This window comes from Catharus ustulatus, chromosome 1, assembly GCF_009819885.2.
Source record: "Catharus ustulatus isolate bCatUst1 chromosome 1, bCatUst1.pri.v2, whole genome shotgun sequence".
Classification (NCBI taxonomy): Eukaryota; Metazoa; Chordata; class Aves; order Passeriformes; family Turdidae; genus Catharus; species Catharus ustulatus.
The window spans coordinates 98834139-98859956 of NC_046221.1; the positions used below are offsets into that span (position 1 = coordinate 98834139).

The following is a 25818-nucleotide window of genomic DNA, read 5'->3' on the forward strand; positions in this document are numbered from 1 at the left end:
AGATCAGTGGGCAGCAGCAGCAAAACCAGCAACATCTGACCATGCCTCAGAGCAAATCCCTGGGTTTATCCAATTTGCCCACTCCAAGTCAAGTCTGCTGGAGAGACACTAGAGCTCGAGAGGGTGGCTGCTGTGTCCATCAGTCAGTCAGTGCAGTTGTCCCAGCACCAGGCTCAGTCCATGCAGAGAGGCTTGCATCCCTACCTGCAGGGAATCACCTGTGTTGTGCACACAGCACCACTCCTGACACTGATACCTCTTCTAGAAGGGAATTTCCTCGTGTTGTGTAAGAACATGAACCACACATTAAAACAAACTCAGGGTCTAACAGTTTTAGCAACTTTGATACGAGTAAAGGAATATAAATCCCCATGGCCGGAAGTGTCCCAGTATTTTTTTCAGATATGCACCTACCAGTCTAGATATGAACCTGGCCAATTATATTAAATGAGATGTAAGAAATATGTCCATCTCCCATGAATCAGATTTTTAAAAGCAGAATTTAGATAATTTTCATGCATCAAAGATATAACTACCAGCACTTCTCCCTGTGATACTCAAATTACTGAAAATAAGGATCATAGACATTTGCTATTTAATCACAGTTATCGTTAGGAACTATTTATAAGGTTTTTATGGCCTTACCTTGGCTGAAGGAAAACTACTCATTAAAGAGATGTGAAATGTATGCTTCTTGATTGAGCAGGAGGCTTGCTTGGAACTTGCAAGACTTATCATATTAAAACTCAGCTGGGAGTTTTATAACTCATGCAAGTGGAACAGCTACAGATACTGTCAACACCTTTTCATCCAAAAGAACATGCTGGTGCAGTTGCTTACTTAGGGCAACATAGTGTGTGAATTTTATATGTACAATATAAACCACAGGCAGTAAATGTTTTCATCCTCCCTCAAATTAAAGAGCACCCTTTGTCTTGTACAGAGCTGACTGCACTTTTTATGCCAATGTAAAAAATGTGCACCAGTAATTCTAAACACTTGGTAATACCCACAGGCACATATGTAACAAACAGGCCATTTCTAACTCTCCCTTTCACAATCAGGCACACAGCAATACCAGGTCTAGCTTGCATTTTTTTAGTTATGACATTCTGACACTATACCATTCCATTCCATCAGCCTTCACTCCCAGCATTCTGTGGAATAAAAGGCTCTTGCAGCACTTGATTATCACGTATATGTCTATGCAAACCAAACAATCCTTGAATCCAGCATAGGATTCTTATTCAGCCAAGCATGAAGTCTCAGTCACTTAAAATTACTGTATTTTTGCTGATTTTATTTCTGTTCATTGGTGGCATATGCAGTACCTTTTGCAGGGCCTCTTCTGTTTTCTCAGGGTTTGTTTTGAGTGCTTGGGAAGCATCATTCATCGGTATAGGCATGAATCTCAATGTATAATTCCTAAAGAAAAAAATATTGATGGTGAAAGTTAATCTAATTACTGTATCTATAATCACTGAACTTCTGTATGAAAAATAACCTAGAAGGGAGAAATAAATCCAGCTTGTCTGTGGAAGGTACTAAGATTGTATTTTTTCACACTTTTAAGAGGAATAGCCGGAAGCATGCATGCTCTTTTTTGCTGCTAATTCTTTTTTGTCTAGGAGAGAGAGGTAGATTTTGAAAAGCAGTTACATGGTCAATGCCCAGTGGCTGCTGATTAAAAGCCTAGCTGCCCTCCATACCTCTGTGCACAAGGTTATCTGAACAGAACAGGGAGCATCAGTGCCTGCTGGCAACTGTATCAGATCTAAGACTTAATAGAAATACTCAGTAATAGACAGATAGCAACTAAGAGAATTTTAGAAATTTACTATTTAATAACTTCTTGTGTTTACAACAATTTGAAGACACTTGCTGAATTTTTAATAAAAAGCTGACAAAACAAGCATTGCATCTCCACATTGCTTTAAGTAAACAATTGTTCCCTGCATTTACTTGTAAAATATTTCTGCAGCTTTGTCCATCTGTTGCAATAAGAGATTAAAGATAGGAGGCTGGTCCTGAGTCAAAATTACATTTAAACTCTGAGAACATCAACTGACTATCATGACACAGTTATACTTAAAATGCTACCTACAGTGGTTTGTCCACATAACTTCAGACTTGAATAAATGGGGAAAAAAAAAGCAGGAAGTTCTTAAAACCTGGAAAGGAAATTATTCTTTCTATTTTCAATTAATCCTTTATTTCCCGCAAACATCTCTTTCTCCTCCTTCTGCAAACATCCCACTAACCATCTGTTCCTATTCCATCCAGAGCTACACAAATATGTCTGGATCCCTCTATTTTTGAGCACTTTAAAGTTGGCAATTTCAACTGAGTCACCACCATTGATGACAGTAGACCACTCCTCACTAAATGCACTAACTCCCAACAGCAGACACCTTAAATAGTGTGAAACTCCAAGCTTCTTTCACTTCTTCTCCCACCAGGCGCTTGGACACGTGCAGCACCATTCTCTGAGGGGCAGAGTCCTCCTGATTCCTCATTGATATTACTCAACATTTTACTTGAAATGATAAAGGAAGACTTTCATGTGCATAAATGGCTGTCCACCACCAAGGGGAGAATTTTTAAATGTCAAAGATACTGAGCTCAAAGACAGATAATCACAGAACTTGCTGATTGCCTTACAGGTGGGGTTATTTATTTAGTTAAAAAAAAGAGGTAGATTTCTAAGGATCTCTGCAGCTGTTTGACATTAAATACATCTTATTCATCAAAATCTGTTAATTGCCAGCTCTCATGCTAGTAGTTATATGCTAAATTCAATTTAGTCAAAGGCTTAGTGCACCCGCCCTCATACATACAGACCCACAGAGCAGGAGGAGGGAAAATGAAAAGCAAGGAGATTTCATGGACACACAATCAGAGGCAAAACTTTAGAAGACCACTACCCTAAAGAAGGAAGGAAACCCTCTGTACTTGGGTTGCTTTCAGACACACAGTATTATTTTCACCTAAGAATTAACCAGCTCTTAAGGGAAAATATCAAGAATTTAAAGCTCACTATTCAACTTTATTGCTATGCTTTGTTTTTCTCTATTTCCTTGAAGTCTAAAATACTCTCCCATTCTTCTTTATATTAACACTCCACTTGTCTCTTGTAAAGGAGTACATTTTACTACAAACTCAATCATCCAGTAATTTTCTAACACATGAATATATTCAGCAAAATACCTATATTTAAAGGATGTTAAATTTCAGAGAGGTGCTCGAAGACTGTAAAGGATGCCCCAAAAGATGTCGCAAAAACCTCTTATTCTACATAAACCATGTGTGACATTTGTCCTACATTTCATCACATTAGTTCTTTAAAGCCAGGAATAAAATCATCTGTTTTTCACCTCAGTCTGTGTGTGTTTCACACCACTGCTAAGGGAAGAACTCATAGCCCTCTAACAAACTCCAGCACTTCTCCTCAGATACTAGAACTTCAGCTATTTCTTCAGCCAGTCCATATAGAAAAAAAAAAAAACCTCTTTCAGAAATGAACATGAGAAAATGCTGTAGAGTCCTGTGACAGAGGGTGCTCTAGGCTGCAAATCACATGTTTATCTTCATATTAAAATTACAGAGATACAAGACTCTGCTTAATGGCCAAGCTGAATAGGACGACCACTGTTCTCAAATGCTCTCCTGGACTGACACCAGTAAGGGACTCTGCAGAAAATCTTCTCAGCACTTCACACCACCTGTCTAGGACATCCCTGGGGCAAAATCTGCCAACAGCCATGCTCCTTGCAGGAATTCCCTTGCAGGAATAACATTTTCCAAAGCAATAAGCAGATGAATAAAAGCTGGGAGAAGGGGAAAGAAAAAAAATCTTCTAATTATTTTAGCCTGTTTTGAAGTCTGTTACAAATCCCCTCAGCCTCCTGCCCATAGTACTGAAGTCCACCTTTCTTCTTTGTTTTGTGGCTTGGTAGATGACTACTTTTCTTAAGATTGAAATAACACATAAAACACATATCCTCAAGCATCTTCAGTATATTTCATTCCATTTTGAGCAATGGTTCTTTTCTACAAAATAGTGATGGGTAATACTTTCAGGTATTTTTAGGAAATATATGTTGAAGAATGTTCTCAAAATGTCTTCAAGATGGATTGTTTACAGCCTAATTGTTTTCAGCCAGTACAGACAGTCCTTTTCTTCATGTTTAAACCTTTGTTGCTTGAAGCTTAGTTTGTGATGTTATCAATGTTTTTGACAATTTAAAAATGTTTAAGGCAACATAAAATTACCACAGCTTCCTAGTTAAATGAGATGTCACCCTGAAAAAGTACAGTGACACATAATTAACTGTAGCATTCTGGGGGTGTTTTTGTTTAGATTACTTGTTTTTGCCACAGGATTTCCCCCCCTTCTCTATTTACTCATCCAAACACTTCAGAACAGAGGAATAAAGCTGATGCTAACCAGAAACAAACAAGTTTTCTACCAGATTTCCCCATGCTATTGCCCTTTAACAGAGAATTTGCACATTGACCAATAACCTTTGCAAATTATTATTCACTACTATCAATAGAATCACTTTAAGACGATTTGCTAAAAATTATACATCATTTATCTAATTTCTCACATCAGTGCAACTGAATTCCTTTCAAAACTGAGTATATAAACTACTATAGTTTCATAAAACAAGTTACTTTATAAGGTCTAGCCTCATGAACCCTGCAAGGGTTACGAAGCTCCCTTAAGTAGTTACACAGTTTTACAAGATATCTTGTCTAGAACCCAGCAATTGTAGGTAACATTCACTTTCTAAAGAGAGGCTTTGCTCCTGTCTGAGGGATTGATGTGAAAAAACTTCAACTGTTGCTTAATTTAAATCTGTAATTCTCTCTTAAGAAAAGTAATAACAACATATGAAGAAATGTGATGGAGATGGAGAGAGTTGAACGCAATTTAACATCTATCACTGGTAATGGCTGCATCTGTGAGTAAATTCATGGAAGCAAAATGACCAAGACCACAGCAATTACAAAGAAAAACTGCATTTCCTGAGATCATCTCTATTAGTTTCAACTTGCTAAGGGAAAGAAAAGAAGTCAGACCACAAAGGCCCACTTCAGTAATTTTCTGTTATTATGTACAGCTTCATTCACTAGAATAGAATTTCTGCACACTGTCAACACAAGAGAATGAAGAGAAAATATTACCAAATTCAGAATTTTAACGCTAAGAGCAGAACTCAAGGACCTTAATGCTGATAGCAGTGTATGAAGAGCGACAGAGCCTCTTCCCATCCTTTTTTGAAGGATGTGAAGTCATGAATTTTCCTTTAGATTAAACATCCTGATGCTTAAAATGGAGTGCACTCAGCATCTTCAAGATCATATTGACAGCGGTGAGAACTGCAGCTGCTCAGATCATTCAGGATCTTTGGCCTTTTCACCAGACTTTCAATTGCTTGAGACTTACTTTTCCAGTGCCACAGCTATGTCCTGGAAGCCCTGTGCAGTGATGTTATTCTTGTCCCATATTACGGTTCTGAGATGTGGTGGGAAGAGGAAAGAAAAACATAAGTTAGACAAGAACCACCAAATAAATCTATAATGAAACTTTGGATATTGAAATAACACATTGCTGAATATTCAAATTGCAGAAGGCAGCACTTTAAAAATTTGTCTTTACATATATACTACATCCTTGAAATGATAGAAATTATGGACAAATACCCAAAATCCAGTTTCCCTTACTTTAAAGAGGACTCCACTATATTTTCCATTCTTAACATAAGTACATTACTTTTCTAATAGATTTGGACACAAATTCCTGCTGTTTTGAGGAATAGCATCAAAACTAGAGTTCAAATGTCTGTTTTGCAAGGGCATACTGAAAAAACAAAAAATTGCAGTAACTGGTCAATCTCTGTTACATATAGGTTATGTGTATTTTATAAAAATTCATGCTGATCAGAGGTCAAAATTCGCAGGCTATTACACATTCAACCCTGCACTAGGCTCATCACACTGTTCATGTGATTCCACATACAACACAAGTAGCTGCCAATAGAAACCATTAGGTTAGGTGCATAAATTGTAGCTCTTTTGAATACACAATAATGATAAGAGTGATCAAGGCTCCCCCTCCTCCCCCAGTTGAGACCACTCAAGCAGACTGCCTGGCAATTTGCAAACACATGTTCAAATATCTCATTAGTAGGCAGAAGAGACAGACAAGCAGATAAATCTTGCTTCTGCTACAGCATCAGTGTAGCTGTTCTTAAAAAAAATAAATAAATAAAAAGGCACAAAAGCAAAAAAAGGTTTCTGGTGTTTAAAAGGGGAAAAAAAAGATAGATGGCACACTTTCACAAGTATTGACATCCTTCTGTTGTTGAAGAATTATCCCTCCATTTTTTAGATGAAAAGTAATAAAGAGAGGAAGAAAGATTCTACGCTCACTCAGCAAACATCAGATATGCTAAGGGTCAAATCTTGAATATTTTTGCCACTGGAAAGTACATTTATATTTCTACCTGGGTGTCATTTTATAACATTTTTGGTAGAGCCAGTTACCATTGCATTATTCAGTCTGTAATCACACCACAGACTGTGGTGACATTATGTCAACCGTGACATTCAGCATACTGTGAAATGTTTCGGTCTGCCACCCTGAAATGGATCAAGACTTTATTTCTTCAGATATTGTGGTCATTTTAGGTTAATACATTCAATAATCCCAAGCCCTTCCTCCAGTGTTTTCTTGACATTTTTAATATTCCGTTCAGGCATAGCAACACAAAGGCCAAAGGATCCCTGCCTCTGGAAAAAATAGCCAAGACTGGTGGAATTTCTTATCCTCCAGGGAACAAATACTTGAAGACCAAGTAAAAAGTGGTCTTTTTACACTGACAATACACTGAGGAAGGTTCATCTGCACAGTCTGGCAAGGAGGAGGGAGGCTTATCTTTCCTGATGGGGGTGACATATTTAGAGGTCCCCATCCAGATTTGCGCTGATTGAAGGTTTTACTGTTTGTGAAACACATGCTGGATAGAAAAAAAGTGATGCTCTCAAGCCATCAGTGCCAGACATGCTAAAAAGCAGTGAAGTTGTTGGGCAAATGAAGTTGCAGAGAAGATATGCCAAGGTCCATCAACACAGTAGGAAGGGGAGAAAAAAGGATGGATGGTCCATGCTGCTTCCCATTCTGAATTCCACATGCTCTTATTTCTCCAAACTGACACTTCAGAAGACAAAGAATAATTTACTTCAGTTTCCTACCCAAGTAGCAGAATTTTCTCTGCTGAGAAAGCCTCCAGTAAGAAAGAGAGAGCAGAAAGAAGAGAGTAGCTAAGCACTAGGATTGAGTTCCCAGGGACACTGTGGAATCTTGGTACTCGCAGATCTTCAAAACCTGCCCGGACAAGTCTCTGAGCAAACTCACACAGCTTTAAAGTTCACCCAGCTTTGAGAAGAACATTGGATTTAATTAACAGAGAGCTCCATAAATTTTTTTTTTCTGTCATTCTACAAATTTTTAAACTCTTTTGATTCCAACAAGAGGCCCTTCTGTTTGAATGTAGAAAAATTTCCCTAGTTTCAGTTAAGGAAATATTTTTGAAGGGACAAGTTGCTTCTCTTGTTTTTCTGTTGTTCTTTTCCTTTCTTTCAAGAAAAAGAAGGCTGAGAATCCCCACAAATAAAGACACTCCTAAGTGCCTGTACATACATTTCTCTGAAGAGAAACAGATTGAGAATAAGTCAACAACTTCAATATTATTAAACCATTCTACTGTTTGCTGCCAATACATTTCCCTTACCTGAGTTTAGTGTTTATCTGTAGGGCTTTTGCAAGCATCTTTGCTCCCATATCTCCCATGGCATTTCCACTAATATCCACTTTTGTGAGAGAAGTATTGCTGCCCAAGGCATTAATTATGATGGTGACCTCTGTCTTCAGCTTGGAATCGGCGAGAGACAGCGACTGTAGAGGCTGTGGATCAGAGAAAAGGCACTGATGACAGAAGCTGATAATGCACTCATTCCTCAAACACCAACTAAAAAAAGTTAAAAGTTTCCAAAAGTCTTGGGGACTGCTGGGACAGCAAACATCAAAGAGTTATTCTTGTGTTTGCTGCAGATCCTACAACACATGATAAATTGGGAGTACAGTAGTTTCACGAATACAAGCCGCACGGATTATAAGCCGCACTTCCGGTGCCTCGACAATGTTGCTGTCTTTGTCAATAGATAAGCCGCACCCCGAATATTAGCCGCACTTTCGTTCGTCGCGAGAATCCGTGCGCAGCTTTCACAAATTGGCCAATTAGTAACAGGATCGCGGCATAGAGGGCTTTACTGGCTCGGGGCGGGGCCAGGAAGGCTCGGCCCGCTCATGGTTGCTGACGGGGCCGGTCGGGTGGTGCTGCAGCCGCCGCCGGGCTCACTGGCCCCCCTCTCCCGTCAGCACCGCCCCGCCGCTGCGTTTACGTAGTCGCCCTGCCGGCGGACCAGCCACTGCCGCCGCTGGCAGGCATGCTGGCCGCCTCGCCGCTGCGTTGTTTACGTAGTCGCCCTGCCGGCGGACCAGCCACTGCCGCCGCTGGCAGGCATGCTGGCCGCCTCGCCGCTGCGTTGTTTACGTAGTCGCCCTGCCGGCGGACCAGCCACTGCCGCCGCTGGCAGGCATACCGGCCGCCTCGCCGCTGCGCTGTTTACGTAGTCGCCCTGCCGGCGGACCAGCCACTGCCGCCGCTGGCAGGCATGCCGGCCGCCTCGCCGCTGCGTTGTTTACGTAGTCGCCCTGCCGGCGGACCAGCCACTGCCGCCGCTGGCAGGCATACCGGCCGCCTCGCCGCTGCGCTGTTTACGTAGTCGCCCTGCCGGCGGACCAGCCACTGCCGCCGCTGGCAGGCATACCAGCCGCCTCGCCGCTGCGCTGTTTACGTAGTCGCCCTGCCGGCGGGCCAGCCACTGCCGCCGCCGCCGGGCTCGCTGCCCCCCCTCTCCCGTCAGCACCGCCCCGCTGCCGCGTTCCCTAGCCCTGCCGGCGGGCTGCCGCCGCCTGGCTCGCCGGCCGCGCCGCGTTCCCTAGCCCTGCCGGCGGGCTGCCGCCGCCGCCGCCCGGCTCGCCGGCCGCGCCGCGCCGCGTTCCCCAGCCCTGCCGGCGGGCTGCCGCCACCCGGCTCGCCGGCCGCGCCGCGTTCCCTAGCCCTGCCGGCGGGCCAGCCACTGCCGCCGCCGCTGGGCTCGCTGGCCCCCCTCTCCCGTCAGCACCACCCCGCTGCCGCGTTCCCTAGCCCTGCCGGCGGGCTGCCGCCGCCGGGCTCGCCGGCCGCCCCCTCCCGTCTGCACCGCCGCCGCGTTTCCTCGCCCTGGCCGGCACTGCAGGCCCCCGCACCGCCGGGCTCCCCCATGCTGCTGGCCCCGATTATGCTGGGCTTCCCCCGCTGCCAGGCAGCCCCACCCGCCGGCCTTCCTGCTTCTGCCATGCTCCCCTGCACTGCTAGCCCCAGTTCTCCCAGGCTCCCCCGCCCTACTGACCCGGCTCTGCCGCCCCCCTGCCCCGCCCTGCTGGCTCAGGCTCTGCCGCCCGCCCCCCACACTGCTGGCCCCGCCTCTGCCAGGCTTTCCCACCTCTGCCGGGGCCGGCCGGGCTCCAGCTTGGCTTGGGGCTGCCGCGGGCTCTCACTTCCGTGTTGGCAGCTTTTAGAATTTTGTTAATGTATTAGCCGCCCCGGAATATTAGCCGCACTTCCGGGTTTCCACCAAAATTTTGGTCAAATTGGTGCGGCTTGTATTCGTGAAATTACTGTAAATAACTTAACAGCACAGGTGTCAAACACATGCATACAAGCAGATTAAGCTGTAACACCCTGTGAAAAAATTATTGTAAAGTGGCAGTGCCTTCAACTTTCTGAGTCCCACTAAGTACAGAATACAGTGTAAACCTAAAACAAGGCAAGATAACAACAATCAGCTTCACAAGACAACTCCCAGAGTCCAGTGGGTTTTGCTTAACCAGCATTGTCATTTTCTGTGAGAAATAGAAGTATCTACCACTCCCCTTCTCTCCCTCAGGTTAAGAGATTTGCCCAAGGGCAAATTACAGTACAAAGCATTGTTAAAACACAGTTTCCTTAAAGTGTTTTATTATTGTTACTTCAACTTTAGGAGTGATTTTGCATATCTGTTCCTTCAACAAAGGGCATGGACTTTTGGAGGAAAGATAAAACTGTAGCAGGTCTGAAATTCAAAGCAGTATTGAGCATCTATTACAATGAGTAAGTCAATAAATATTATTAACAACGGTGTTTTGACATCCATAACTACAATATCTTTCAGTAACTTTACTTTTTTATGCAGCAGATCAAGCTGAAACTACCTTATTTAGCTCCAGTAAGTTACACTCCAAGCCTTAAAAAAACCTTTTCTACAAATGCCCATATTTCCTCCACTCTCAATGCCAACACTCAACAGCAGGAGCTCAAGAACCACAGTCAATCTATCCCCATGCCTTGCATAGACATTACAGCTTCCAAAAGTGTAATTTGTCTTTGGTGATGCATGAGGACTCCACATTTTCCCTGCTCAAGTGTGAGTCCACAAAGAGGAGTGTATTGTCACTCTACACCCACTTAGGCACGTATATGAGAATGAATTTTTGGACCCTAAAATCCCTGAACTGCCAACATTGGAAAATCAACATCTCATATCAACAAGCCACAGTACTTTTGTTAGTTACTGAAGTTTAGATCAATGAAAATAAACCAATCAAACTGTGCACACCTTCCAGGGTCCAAGGTGTTTGCATCATATCTGCTATACAATGGGATCCTATCCTCCAGACACCACAAAAAAATTGCAACAATAAGAAATGCAGTTACAAATTAGGAAAATCACAAAAATTTAGAACCACAATAGGCTTATAATTAAAATGTCTAACAATAAAACAAGCCACATGCTGGTTTTATTTTATATGGAAGTTATTAAATTACTATGCTAATGCCCTTAATCTGTTTTCCAATTTTATTGCATGACACGAAGAAGAGTGAAAAGAATTATTAAGAATTTAAAAGCAATATTAACATAAAAATGTTAACATCACATTTAGAATGGCACTTAAGAGCTCTTTACAGAAGTCCGAGAAGCCCTTTTGCTGACAGATTCCTGGTAAAGCAGAACCATGTAGCACAAGGAGAAATCATCAATAAACTTATGAATGTGACATTGCTTCTGTTTCTCGTGTGTCACTTTAGAAATGGGCATTGGAGTAACTGAGCTGCAGGTGATCCCTCCCACATAATTTTTCTAAATCTCAAATATCCTCCCAGGAAACATCTTGCATTTCAACACTCTGACAAAACAGTATATGACTGAAAACACTTCTGTACTGTGTTCAATAAGGATTGACAGCTATGCATCATCTAAATATTCATTAAATTATCTGATTACTACGTAAAAAACCCCATCTGAAACAACGACAAACAAAAAGAAAAGGAAATATCAAAACCAAATCCCCCACAAATATGGGCAATTCTTGACAGACATACTTATTTTCACAACTTAATAGTTTTAGCTAGATATTGAGAAAACAGAAGTCTAAGGAGCACTTTCAGTGTCCCTGCTACAGAAAATGGGTATTTTGCCAATACAGAGAAGATGCCTTAACGCAATCTTTTTAAGGAAGAGAAATTGTATGATTTCATTCATTGATTCAGTCATACTTCTGCCGAAAAAAACCCCTAAAAATTAAATCAAGCTAAATTTGTTTTTCAAACAAAAAGCTGTAAAAACCCTGAAAAAGCCAATTCTATACCAAATACTGAACTAACAACTAAAGATATTCATCACTAGAAAGTCACTGTACCTATGCAGGAGTGATTACCACTCTGAGTACCAACACTGCACACCAGCAGTGTAACATCAATTTTTGCAACAAGAAAAGGAATGGCACAGTAAGAATACATTATAATAGTCTGCACAGTATAGCACCTACTTAAATAGCAAAGATACTAAAAGAACCCAAAAAATCAATCTAAACATTACTTTCTTTTTTATATAAAACACCTGTGAAGTTCTGCTATGTAGTTTACTACTATTGCTTTTAAATTTTGCAGTTACATTTGAATATCATTCTATTTTAACAATCATAGAACCAAGCCACTGATTGTTTAAATCATTTCACTCATGACTCACATTAACACAGCAACAGAGCTATTTAAAGTGTGCATAAATACATGAAGAAGCATTTAGAGATGATTGTTTTAGATTAAAGCCTCTTGCTTCAGCTTTCCATGCAGACAATGTGGGTCCTAAAATCGTGCAGTGTGCTCTGGGCAACATCACACTCTGGTCTCTCCAACTGCATCTTAATTTTTTAATGTCCTGTGGCAGCACGTGCATACTCTTGGTAGAATGAGGACAAGCCCGTTTAAGATTCAAAACTGAATCAAAATATCTAGAGACTTAAAATAATTTTCTAAGCATTGAGACACAGTAAAGACAATCCTAGACAGCTTTCTGCAACACATTTTTCCCACAGTGCTACAGTGTCTGTCCTCAACTCTTTTGCTGTTAGGAGATGGTTTCATGCTGGTTTTAGCATTTGATGAGACAGAAAAAAACCCAAGATTCCTTCACTGAAGAGCATTAACAAGAGGAAAGAGCATGGGGAAAGAACAGGCAGGGTAACTCCAAAAGGATAATATACTATATCTCAAATGTTAATGCAAGACATGAAGGAGAGATAATTATTTCAAGTATCTATATAAAAGGACGTTTTGGTGAATTATATTTATTATAACACAATTTGAAAAGAGGATGAGCATACATCGTGTAATCATGTAGGTTAGGTCAGGAAAACGTGGTAGGTAAGAATTACAGGAGCACATCTGACAGCAGTGTCAAAGGCAGAAAGCAGAACAACAAATGATGTCATCCCCAGGCTGAAAAGGAATGCAAGAAGTGGAAGCCAATGATGCAAAGAAGAGAGAGTCGCAAGAATGATACATAAAAAATTTAGCAGCTACTTTTCCCAATGACCTGGAAGCTTCAAAAACAGAAACCAGGAAAAATAAACAGAAGGTTGTAATACTTTAAATAGAAACAGCACAGTGAAAGTTGAAATTTTTGTTCTTAAAAAAAACAGCAGGAAAAGGAGAGTAATGAAATAGGGGAAAAACCCCAACAAAGCGTTTGAGAAGGTGATTTGGGTACTAAAAGGACACAGAATGCATTGACAAGGTGTTTTAGGATATGGTCTGAAACAAAGGAATAATGGAAATAGAAAACATACTACAGGGATTTCACGAATACAAGCAACACTGAGTATAAGCCGCATCTCTGGGTGTTGGCAAATATTTCGTTTTTTGTCCATAAATAAGCCGCACCTGAATATAAGCCGTTCTGTGGTTCGCAGAGAGGACCCGCGTGCAACAAAGTTGCCAATTAGTAACAGAACCGGGGCAGGGCGGGGTTTACTGGCTCGGCTTGGGCTGTGCAGGCTTGGCCTGCTAGGGGCTGCTGACGGGGCCAGGTGGCCCAGCTCGGTGGGGCCTCTCGGGGCTGGCGGCCGCCTCTGGGGTCGCTTGCCCCGGCCCTGCTCCCGACGCGGCGGCGGCGGGCGGGCACGGAGCACGCCCCACTCCTGCAGCGAGCGGGCATGGAGTACACGCCCCGCTCCCGCGGCGAGCGGGCACGGAGCACACGGGTCCCAGCGCGGTGGGCGAGAACAGAACGCCCCCTGCTCCCGCCGCGGTAGTGGAGAGCGGGGGCGGAGCCCCCCGCCTCCTCCCCGAGCCGTGGGGATGTCAGCACAGCCTCTCCCCCACCTGAAGCAGGGAACTCCCCTGCCTCCCTCCCTCCCCCCACACTGCTGGCAGTGAGCTGGCCCCACCCACCGTGCAACACAGTAACCAATTTGTAACAATCGTGAAATCCTGGGTTTTACTGGCAGGCGCTCGGCTTGGCACCCTGGCTGGCACTTCTGGGGTTGTAAATGTCAGAAAATTATTCACATATTAGCCGCTCCTGAATATTAGCCTTTCCGGTTTGAGAGCAAAATCTAAGTCAAAATGGTGCGGCTTGTATTCATGAAATTATTGTAAATTACATTTGCTTGTGATTCAGTTCTTCAGGACAGCTGTGAAAGGATAAGCATGAGAAACAGGGCAGGACAGAGACAAATGCCCACAGAGAAGAAGCAGGTGCTATCTGATCAAATGAAACCTCTCAGCACAGGATCAAAAGGAAAAGGAGAGAAGGGGAAGGCAGTCCTGCAGCATTCCATTTAGAGGCAGAGTAGAAGGAGGTGGTCATACAGCACAAACAAAAAGGCTAGTTTGATACAAGAAGTAACACAGAGTTCCACCAATACACTACTTAGCACAACTCTACATCTAACTTGTGCAAACAAGGACTTTCATTAAGGTGCTTTCATTACGGGTTTTACATCAATTAGAATCAGTTTTGGTATCTGCATGCAGAACTTCACCACATCACACTGCCATCCTGTGTTTTAAAGAATAAAATATGGAGGAAGGCACAGAATCAAGAAACACCAGTACCACTAGTCCCATTGAAGATGACAGAAAGAGCACAGAGGACTGGTTTAATAAATCACTTCAAATACAATTAAGAACTAAGAAAAAGGGAACATGGAATATGAGTCTAATGACCTTGCAAGGAAAGAGACATTGGAAATCCTGGTTAAAACTGCCAGGATGCAGACACAGATGGGAGGAGCAGATAGCCAAGCAGTTACTATGGAGCGTGTGCTTGGAGGTGAGACAATAAAGACAAGAGGAAATAGCAGGTGTTCAGACAACTTGAGTCTACAGTCAGCTGTCTCTGCAGAATGAGGAAAGCTTGCTTGGTACTTGCACAGGAAATTAAGGAGTAGGAAAGGACTAAGAGTAGATAAATAAAGATTGACAAGCATGAGAGTAACAGAGCATCTTAAGATTCCCTTCTAACCAGAACAAGCATGCCAAGAACAGGCAAGAACACAAATGCAACGGCAAAAGTCTTTCAGAATCACAAAAGAGTGTGGAAATTAATAAAGTGGGCAAGCATCCCAGCAAGGTACCCTGAAAAGGTTTTATGAAATTGCTCCCATGACTAAGAGAAGTAAAAAATAGCACAGTGAATGGTTTATTTGCATCTTTGGAAGAAGGAAGAGGTTCTGAGAGATCACTGCGGTGATTCTGCATTTTGTGAAATGTAGGAAAAAAGGGTTAATAACAAAGAACAGCTATCAGGAAATAATGCATTCCATACATTTTAAAAAAAACCCCAAACATTGTTATTGAGAACACTACCATTGCAATCTCTTACCAGGACACAAAAGTTCTGAAAATTTGTGCCTAAAGGGCTGTATAACTTAACCTAAAGAGCTAGGTTACACACATTCAACTATTTAAAATGAATATTTTTCATCAACCACACATCCTAAGATCATCCTCAGAAAATGTTCACCTACATGCCACAAATTAATCCAAACTACAATCTGAAAAAAAAAACAAACCCAAAATGCTGGATGTATCTGTGCAGGGCTGTGGTCAAATCTTAAGTATTAAATTAACACAGTGAAGAAAATTATTAAAATAGACTGTGAGGGTACAAATACACATGATGATAGTAGGCAGACAGATACTCACTGAATCTTCGTCTTGAATCATCTGAACTAAATTATCAAGTACTGGAGTGAGATTTCTGAGGGAAGAAAAGTTAGGAAGATGATGAAATCAGCAGTTTCTCCTCATCCATTTTCTTGTTATTTAAAAGAAAGAAAATCCTTACTTGGATTTCATGTTGTTAAAGTTTTTGCCTAATGCCAAGTGTCTTATCGATCGGTTTTTACTAAGCCAGACTACAAGGGTTGAGAGGTCAGATTCTAGGCCTGTAAAGAATCAGATTAAATTAGGAATTAAAACACATTTTCACAAAAGACCTAGACAAGGTCCTATTATTGATGCTATATTCATTCAATTATATCAGTGTACTAATTTCCAAAATGTGTAGAAAAAAATCCATTATTCGATCTTTAAATCTTTTTCTCATTATGCCTCTGCTTTTCTATGATAATAAATACTTCCCCTAAAATAAACCCTTTAAATCTCCATGCTAATCAGCTATTAAAGGCACCTCTCAGAAACACAGAAGATAATTCAGTCCCTTATCCACAGTCCAACCACCCAAGGGTAGTTCCTCTCACTGTCAAGGCAGAGTCTGAAGTTCCTTGGAGAATTCTGAAACAATGCTAATCACTATTAAGTCTTAGTAGAGCTGCGTACCAACAGTATTTCAAAGCCTTCAAAAGCCTGCAAAACAGGCTAACATAACAGACTGTGAATAAAATGACCTGAAAAACAAGGCAAATTTTATTCTACTCCTGCATAAAAGAAAAATAACTTCAGTATTCCCAAGTTAGTTATGTATTTGAGGAGTCCACTAGCTAGATTACAATGATTTAGAATTCAGATTCACAGATAATTTAGATTTCAAATATCCATTCCTATTTGCAAAAATAAATCTTTTTGCATAACTGGGCTGAATCAGTAGCTCTCAAAGCTTTTCATTTGTCTATCCCACCCTTCTTGGGCATTCCACTGTACTGGCAATGTTTCTGAAATATTTCTGCATTTGGTTGATAGAGGGGCAAACACAGCAGGTGAATTCTTCCAGTTCATACATCCACACCTTGAATCTGGAAGATGAGAAGCCAGCTCACATCCCAGGAATATCTGTGCCAGGAAGCACGGACACTCCAAAGCAGAAATATTCACAAGACTTTTCCAAAGACTCAAGCTGGTCTCTTCTGACCTGAAGCTGTTTGCTCTCTGCTCCAAATTTCCCCCCTCAGTTTCATTCTCTATCAGACCTTTCCCTTTGTTCTTTCACTATACTTCCAATTCTCATTCAGCTTCACATCCTCTTGTACTTAAACCAAATTTACTCTGGATCTAGTATGAGCTTGGTGCCATGATTTCATTCTCCTGTGTTACACCGATCTCAAACAACAAACTTTTGAGGATAGACTTAGTCATTCAACATTTCTGAATAAAAGGTCTTGGTCTGAGATATTTCCATAATCAACATGGTCAATAGCAAGAGCAACCATCCTTGGTTACACTGTGAGCTGAAACAAAAAGCATTTCTTGACTCACACGACCCTCCATTCCTGTTCTGTGTACTTACCATTGTCTGAAATATCTAGGCTGGTGATATTGTGTATTTCTGCTATGCATCCTTCCAAGACTTGTGCACCTCCAGATCTTAACTAGAGACAAAACATCATCCATTTTTGCAAACTAGTTATGGTTTCAAGATCACACAGAAGACAGTGGTAGGAGCTTTGTGAATACAGAAGGCACTAGCAGCGGCAAAAACAACAGCAACAGAAGAAGTTATAGACATCAAAATGACAGCCTATGCACACATTCCTACTGTTCTCATCCTTACTCTCAGTATTTCCATACAAATGAGAAAAGAGACACTCTTTCCTTTCTCTTGAAACTACCTCTTAGCCTTAAAAATCAGGAAAATACTTAAATGGTTAAACACAGCAAATCCTTTAGCATTTGTGCTGGGCAGTGCCTGAAGGATTGGGGTGAGCATTCTCTACATGAACAGCCCAGGATATTTCTAGTGTCTGGTGATAAAAAAACCTCCAAACATAGACCAGCTTGCAACACTGGCACCCTTGAATTCTATTAAAGTCAGGCCTTACAGTGAGCATCTTCTTCCAGCTCTTGGGTACCCATTTCAAAGATAAGTGAGAGGTATATTAAAAAAAAAAAAAACTCAAATTATGCCTCTGTTGCTGAAAAGAAAATTCAAGTAATGCATTTGTAAAACAGCCATAAAAGGCCATAAACAAGAGAAAACAGTAATATAGTTATTCTTAAGAAATAGCAATAAAAGAAAAAAACTGCAACAATAACAAAAATGCCTGGCTGCAAAGTATCAATTATGATATTATTAATCTGAAATACTGCATTACTATAAAAGAAATTTTAGGATTTAATGGAAAAACAATGAAATGTTCTAGGAGAAGACATCAACATTAAGAATTAAAGTTATGAAATCTTACATGTTTATTTACTAATGCTACTGAATTAACAAAACCTTTTTTTTTTCCAAAGGAGCAAAAGTATTTTCTTATTTTTTGCAGCTACGCAAATGTGCATTTCACTTTTTAAACATCCCCCAGTAAAAGACTTTAGCTAAAGTGGGAGAAAATTCTACGGAAATTTTATTTTTACATTTTCTATTTTCATGTTATTTCCTTCAAAAAGAATGGAAAGCTTCTTCAAACCTCTTCAAAGCTTTTTCACCTCCTGTGCATAAAAACTGTGTGATATTTTACTTAGTTGACTTATTTGGGTAAATATCCTGAGTCAACCTGCTGATATTTCTGTGGACCATCAACTTTTATCCATGCTATAATTAAAGAGCCACAAATGCCTTCTAGAAGCATTTTCCAATAAAGAATTGATTTGGGACTTTTTTTAAAGTTTAAGGTATGTGATGTGTTAACAAGCAGCTGAATAACTTGACCTGAATATTTGAAGAACGGTGGTCGAAGATAACACCTAAATCATAAATCACATCTGGATTGTAAGAAGTACAGAACATAAGGCACCTTCCCCCTCTTCATAAATCAATGCCTATCCTTCACCTCATCCTCTCAAAAAGCAGTCATATTACAGGCTGCATTCGGGCCAGAAGTGTTGCAAATTTAACTCAACTTAATTTTGGCATTATAGCATTTGCTGTATGAAAGCCAAAATCATTCAGTTTTGCTTTGTGCTGGTCTCTCATTGTGGATCACCACAAGGCAACCATTTTACACAGTGTCCCATCTACTACTGAAGAATCTATGGAAGTGGAAGATCATACATGGAACTGGATTGGTTGTTGGTAAGATAAAGTTCTATACACTAAAATTATACTCACAATAGAATCCAAATGTTTATGGCTATATATAGTTTGAGGGTTGAAGTGGATAATTTTTCAGGAGTAGTTTTCAATCTTGTATCAGATAACTCTATATTCAAAACTTTAAATATATAAACATTTCATGAGCACAAATGGTGATATCTATTTAATCTGACAGTGATGACAAAAACTCTGCTTTTAGGATCCCAATTTGCTGCAACTGTGTTAAAATACTATACACATAAAGATATATATAAAAGCAGAGATGAATTGAAGTGCTGCTTGTGCAGTATCACGTGGACTGTGATACTGACAAAAAGACCCTCTGCAACAGCTCCTATATGACATACTTTTGAGGCTACAAAGAAAAGCTCTTATTCAGAAAATGAAGAATAACCCTTCTACAATTAAAAATGCCAAGTGTGTTCAATACTATGAACTACCAATATGGCAAGGGCAAACAAAGCTGCTTACTGATTTAACAATTAAGGTAAAGCATGGAGGGTACTTACACAGTGACCAAGCTAAGGGAAGCAGAAGGGAAAAGAGTGAAATACATCAGTGCTGAGCAGGTAGAAATAAAAATGTAACTTTCATATTAAAAAATAATTAAAAAAAAAAACCAACCAAACAAGCAATAGAAAATGATTAAGCTTGAATATAATATACCACAAAATTATGGGAGCAAATGAAAAATGGTGGGAGAGGGAAGGATTTGTCCTTTCATACTTGAGGCTGCCTGATGTAGGAAAGAAGAGGCCAAAGCTGAAGCATCAGCTTTATACCCCTCTAGCAGTGCGTGCTTACAGGAATTGGGGGAAGTGGTGACTGGTTCCAAGCTTCCCAGCATTCTCCTTCTGGGTGTAAATTACCCTGCCCAGATGCCAGAGGGTCAGGGAGAGGTGGAGCAGGATGCTGAGGTGCTGAGAGCACTTCCAGCCGCCCAGCACATCAACTTCCCTGCTGGTGGAAGCATAACTTCTTTCCAAAGCACATGAGAATGGATAAAGCTCAGTGATGGGAAAAAAGATGTTAAGGGAAGGATCTAAGGAAGTGCTGTCAATTTGGAGGGACCAGCTACATGAATGCAACTCTGCGTTGGGCAGGATTCCTTCCTTTCTGTCACAAGAGTCAGCCATGACCACATGCGCTTTGGTGTCCAATAAATCTCATTGCCCCTTGAAGGGTTCTTTCACATCCCATCCTGGGTGCTATTTCATGAAAGGATAATATTTTCTCTCCTGTCAGCCCTTGTTGATTTACATGCTAATTTATACTCTCACTACTTGTATTTGTGCTTTATTGATTTATTCATTTAAGGCTATGATCGTAGGACTTAATTTTTATTATGTTAATTACTCCTCCCTTTTCCTTCCCCTGAAAGATAAATTATCATCCATCTGATCCCTCTACTCAGAAGTCAGAAGCATATGTACTTGACTTGAAAGCTTTTCTATTTGGAATTTACATGTCGTGCTCTTCAAAGTAATAATATTTTCTAAAAAGTCTAAAATATCAAAAACTATGATATGCATTCACAATGATTTGGTTTTTTTCTTCATCAGGAAATCTGTGCACATTCCAAAAGCAATTGACCATGAACCCAAAGGCAAGGATTATTGCACTTCAACATGGTTATCAACATTGCATGTTTTCTGCTTAAAGGGAAACCACTGTGTTTGCAGGCACTTCTAGAACAGTTAATACTCAGATGTCCTTGGAAATATCTAATAAATGGGAGGCTTAAAAAACCAGAGAAGGTCTGAGCTTAAAGTGGGTCATGTTGGTTTTGGCAAGAGTCCACCACAGAGTTCTCTACAAAATGACTTTGCCTCAAGTGGCTCCGTGGGGTTGTGTCTGATCTTTCCTCATTCTGCTATAAGCACGCAGCAATGGCCAGGCAAGAGTATGGGCAATCCTGGGAAACAGAGTGCACAGAAAAGCACTGGGAAGCAAAAGGAAACAAGATCAGGCAAAAAAGTTGCCACAATTGTTTTTATTTATTCTTGAGGCCACTTTTACAGTGCTTCTTATGTTAATACTTCTACCAAAGTTACTTATTGACTTGAATTGATTAATTGATTAGGAAAATGGAATTTCTCCCAAGGTTAAAAAACAAACCTGCAGAAGAGGAAGCATGTCTTTTTGGCTCTGAAGGAAAGCAATCGAACCACAGACATGCCTCCAGGGCATGCAGTTTCCTTTGAGTCATTCACATTTGGGCAGCTTGGAAAGTCCTGAAGCTAATCACACCACCAGAGAGCAGAAGCTGCCAAGCATTCAACAGGCTGGCTCAGTGCAGTACAGCTGCACTGCGAGCAGGCTTTTACTAATCAGGTGCTTTGAACCTCTGTGCTCGTTATTTAGGATGCTGTAACACACATCCTAACTTTTACCATAACTGCTTCTCTGAGTTCTACTTTCCCACAACTTTTGACTACAGAGGAAATACCTCACCCAGTGGGCTTCCCATGAACTCTAAAACCTCATCATTGCATACTTTTATCACATCCTGATAAATATTCCTTACCTCACAGCTACTGAGGTCTAAAGACACCTCCTTCAGATTGTGATTGCAAGCCAGGCCTAATAAAAGCGCTCTGAAAAAGATCAATTTTAGAACCGTTTTAAAAAAATAAAGGGCAGCTTTACATCATCATCTAAGTGATCACAGGTTAATACATCTATAATGCAAAGATTAATTTCAAAATGACACCAGCTGAGCAGTTATTTCTTAAATGACAACGGCAGCACAATCCACACTCAGAACACTCCAGGAGCTTCAAAAACTGCAGGGATGCAAGGCTAATGAGGAAACTCTACAGCTAATGCACTATCAACATTTAATAATATTCATCAGTGATAAATTTTCTTCAACATTTGCTTTCAAAGAGTACCAAATGATTATAAATGGAGTGTTCTGTCATACAATCAACCATACAAGCTCTCTGGTTTTCCAAAAATCTAGGAAAAGTTAGGTTTTTAAAATACGCAAGATGCCATGCAGCCATCCATCCATTTCAGTCAGGCACAATGCCTGTAACACTCAAAGGCTGAAGCATGTTCCAGTATCATAAAATTCTCCACTTCCACAACCCAACAAGTATTTACAGATTTCAAAATGATATTCCTATGCAATGGTATCCTTTGCCTTTAGGCGGATTGGCAGACACGTGAAGTAACAACTCATTATGGTTTTCATAAATCCGCTTTTTAAAGTCTTAGAGAAGCTTGTTTCCACATCTCAAAGTTAGGGTTAATATCACACTTATATTAATACTGTCAAATCAGAAAGCACAACAGTATGTGCAATAGATAATAAACAAAATCTGTGTATATCTTCTAATATCTTCAGAATAGATGCAGCTTAGAATTAATAATTCAACAGAGAAACAGAAGGACTTCCTTCTCCAACTTCATTTCAGCCAAAAGCAGCTAACCAAGTGACTGATGCATGGAGATAAAACCAATCCCTTCTGATGAGCCATTTGTCTACACACTTGCTATGCAAGTAGTGTGTCAAAGCTACATTTGCAATGTGTGTGCCTCGGGCAGGTTTTTCAGCTAAACCTATTCATATCTTCTGTCCTGCAGGTATAATTGGACCCTCCCTATTAAAAACTTGTGCTTATTTACTTATGTGGGGAGGGAGGGAGGGAAGTGAAAATTCTGCAACAGTTCTCACAAATTTTCAGATTATCTTTCTTACCCAGACATGTTTTTTATTCAGTCAGTCTGGTTGATGGTTAGTTTGCAAAGAGTTTCCTAAACATTTCCAGGAAATAAAAAAAACACCGTGCAATCATTAAAAAAATGCAATTTTTTAAAAAAAAGAGACACAGTGCTGCTTCAGTTGTACACTTTTCACAGGAAGAAAAAGGGTTTTCTCCCTAACCTCTTCCCCATAAACTCACCCTTAGAAAATCCCCTAATTTCTCAATTCTTTGTCATGAAAAGATCACTAGCCTTCACAGGGCCTGAAGCCAGACATATAATACTCATCCTTTGCTAGTATGTTTAAACCACACACATGGCAACACATGGAAGGGTCTTATCAACTGTGTATGATGCAGAATACAAGAATTGGCCTTGTAATCAGCATTTGCATGAGAAGCATATCAGAAACTTGTCTTGTTACAGCACTGACAGACCACAATTCAATTTTTTTACAGCAATGGTTGTAAAACTCCACAAAAATGCCAATTTACACTTCAACAAGGACAAAAGTACAAACTGCCTCAGTTTAAAATGGTGAAAAAAAGAGTGAGTTGCAGTGGAACATTAACTATATTACCTGTGTACAAGGAATACCCTCTCCACACCCACCACATGGCATCCTCATAGTACAGCTTTATCAGTAAACCTACTCCCTGAAAGGCTTGATTTACACTGTCCAAGCAAGTTCATGTCCTTCACAGACTGCACTGATTAACCATTATCTTTAAACTCACTGAGTTAGCACATGCAATTAAACATACCACAACTGTAGAGCTAAAGGGAGCCCACAAAGAAATCAAATAGCAATTAATCAGGGGAATTTGGAAATCAGGATGTCAGGAATCTGCATTTTATCTCTTTTTTTCTCTCAGCAGACTGATCTTGAATCACACATTCAACTTGGTGACCTCTGATTCATCAACACAAACCAGCAACTTCTCCTTTGTCACTGGACAGCTCCAACTCCAAAAGCTTTTTGACATATGCTGATGAATGATGCCAGGAAAGTACTATTTTGATACACCCTAGTATTTAAATTTTTCCTTCCTGGAGCTATCTCTCATGTGCTCTTGCAGTCTTGGCAATGTCAAATAAGTCTGCCTGAAAAAAAGTGTTTCTATCTTCTTGTGTTTAACCAACACTGTGATCTTGATGGTTCTGAAGAAGTTTTGTAATTTGTTGCAGTTAAGAACAAAAGGCTTTGCAGCTGTCCTACAATACACATCCTCAGTCCTTTTAACACAGATTAACTTCCACAGGACATTTTTGAAGTGGATTAGTGAAGCCATGTAGGGTTTGAGAGGTAAAGCAAGATGTCCTGCAGATCAAAGTCCTCTGTAGTGTTGTGACATACTCAGGTCAAACTGAATGAAAAATTTAGGTCAGAGAAAAAGCATATCACAGAAATTACCAAAAAAGTACTAACAGCTTCTGTTCTACCTCCTAGGCAGAGGTGAATGCTGCCCCCAGAACAAAAGCAGTCCTGGCCATAATACCAGAGTGGCATGGATGCTCTGAGACCATTCACACCCAGCTGGATTTTCTCTGGAGCTTTCTGTGCTAGTGAAAGAGCTTTCTGCTCTCAACTCATCCTATGTTCCCCATCACTGCCATTTTACTTCCACCAACAGCAGTCAGGCTGTAACTCTCTCCACCTCAATTCAGTCAAATTCAGTCAAATTGAGCCAGATTATCTCAAACATTACCAGAACCAGTTTTTTGCTAATGAGTATTTTGACTGAAAAGGACTAGGAAGATACTATTTGCTGCCCAGCTGGTAGGCAGAGAGTCCTAAGTTTTTGGGATAAATTAATAAAATAACATCGTTCATGAGCACAGGCAATTGTACAGCACTCACCTGCTAAAATTCCTCATACCATAAGAGATACTCAACATGAACCTTAATGTTTGGTGCTTCTCACCTTTCCTAATTTCTGGGAAATGTCCTACAGTATTCTCTTTTTCCTCTCAAACCAATACTGTAGCAATTACATCTACCCTCGCTTTTCTTCCCTGTTGCCCTCACCATAGGATATCAATAGCTCTAATTAACCAGAACCAACCATGTTTCCAAAAAATTACCTCCTGTTTAAATACACATCTGTATCACACCTTCCTAATACTGGCAAAGTCTGAGCAAGCACAACAGCAACCAAGAGTGTCACATACAACAAAGTGAAAGATCTAAAGAGCTAAAATGGCTCCTGCAGTTGAATATGGATTTCAATCCAGCACATTTGACTTAACCACCAGGCTCTTCTTGGAGGTGCCAAGCAACAAGACAAGAGGTCACAGGCAGAGACTGACGCACAGGAAGTTCCACCTGAACATGAGGAAGAACTTCTTTACTGTGCAGGTGACTGAGCAGGTTGGCCAGAGATGATGTGGAGCTTTGCTCACTGGAGATACTCAAGAGCTCTCTGGATGCAATCCTGTGCCATGTGCTTTGGGATGACCCTGCTTGAGCAGGGAGGTTGGACCAGATGACCCACTGAGGTCCCTCCCAATCTTACCCATTCTGTGACTCAGTGATATTGTGCTACCCTCTTCAATATTGAATTGCATGAAATAAAAATACTCCAAAACTATGTGCACTACTCTTCCTGCACTTGCCACTCTTCCCTCCACTAGCTTCCTCCAGAGTGTATCAAAAGTTTTCCATCCCATTCTCACTAACTACTCTTTATATCCCACATTTCCAATTTTGCCATCAACTCCTGTCCATTAGATACTCCCCATTTCCCTTCCACTGGATGCTCCCAACCACACAAGGATACATCCATGCATCTATATCCACACTAGGACTGTAAAATAGGTAGTGAACGTGTCTAGGTGTCTGCTATGGATAAGATTATGTATATTTTTATGCATATTAGTTAAGAAGCTGACACTTGGAAAAGGGTTCGTTCTTTAATTAAGCCAAATAAACACCAGTATTCTGCTAGAATCACAGAATGGCCTATCTAGACTAGACCTATCTATCTAGGCCTATCTTGACTTAAAACACTTTTAAATTTCATGTCTGAAAATTTCAACACAGTTCAAATCCACACACATCACAAGAAGTGCTCCACAATTTCCCCAGCTTGCAGAACCTGTTAGTCACAGGTTGGGTGACATACAACAAGGAGACTCATCTCACTTAGCATTCTTGGAAACAGCTGCTATTGTCTCCTCCCC

At 40.8% G+C, this 25818-nt stretch overlaps 1 protein-coding gene across 1 annotated transcript in view; it reads right to left on the minus strand.

The window, feature by feature from the left end:
- The window catches only part of CARMIL1 (capping protein regulator and myosin 1 linker 1), a 192017-nt gene that overhangs the window by 54222 nt on the left and 111977 nt on the right, over positions 1 to 25818 (minus strand). The window contains exons 17-23 of the mRNA XM_033053339.1: positions 21452 to 21521; positions 17179 to 17260; positions 15781 to 15880; positions 15639 to 15693; positions 7800 to 7972; positions 5453 to 5521; positions 1332 to 1425 (exon numbers count right to left, since the gene is read on the minus strand). Of these exons, the coding sequence (XP_032909230.1) occupies positions 1332 to 1425; positions 5453 to 5521; positions 7800 to 7972; positions 15639 to 15693; positions 15781 to 15880; positions 17179 to 17260; positions 21452 to 21521 (643 nt within the window). The remainder of the gene's footprint in view (positions 1 to 1331; positions 1426 to 5452; positions 5522 to 7799; positions 7973 to 15638; positions 15694 to 15780; positions 15881 to 17178; positions 17261 to 21451; positions 21522 to 25818) is intronic.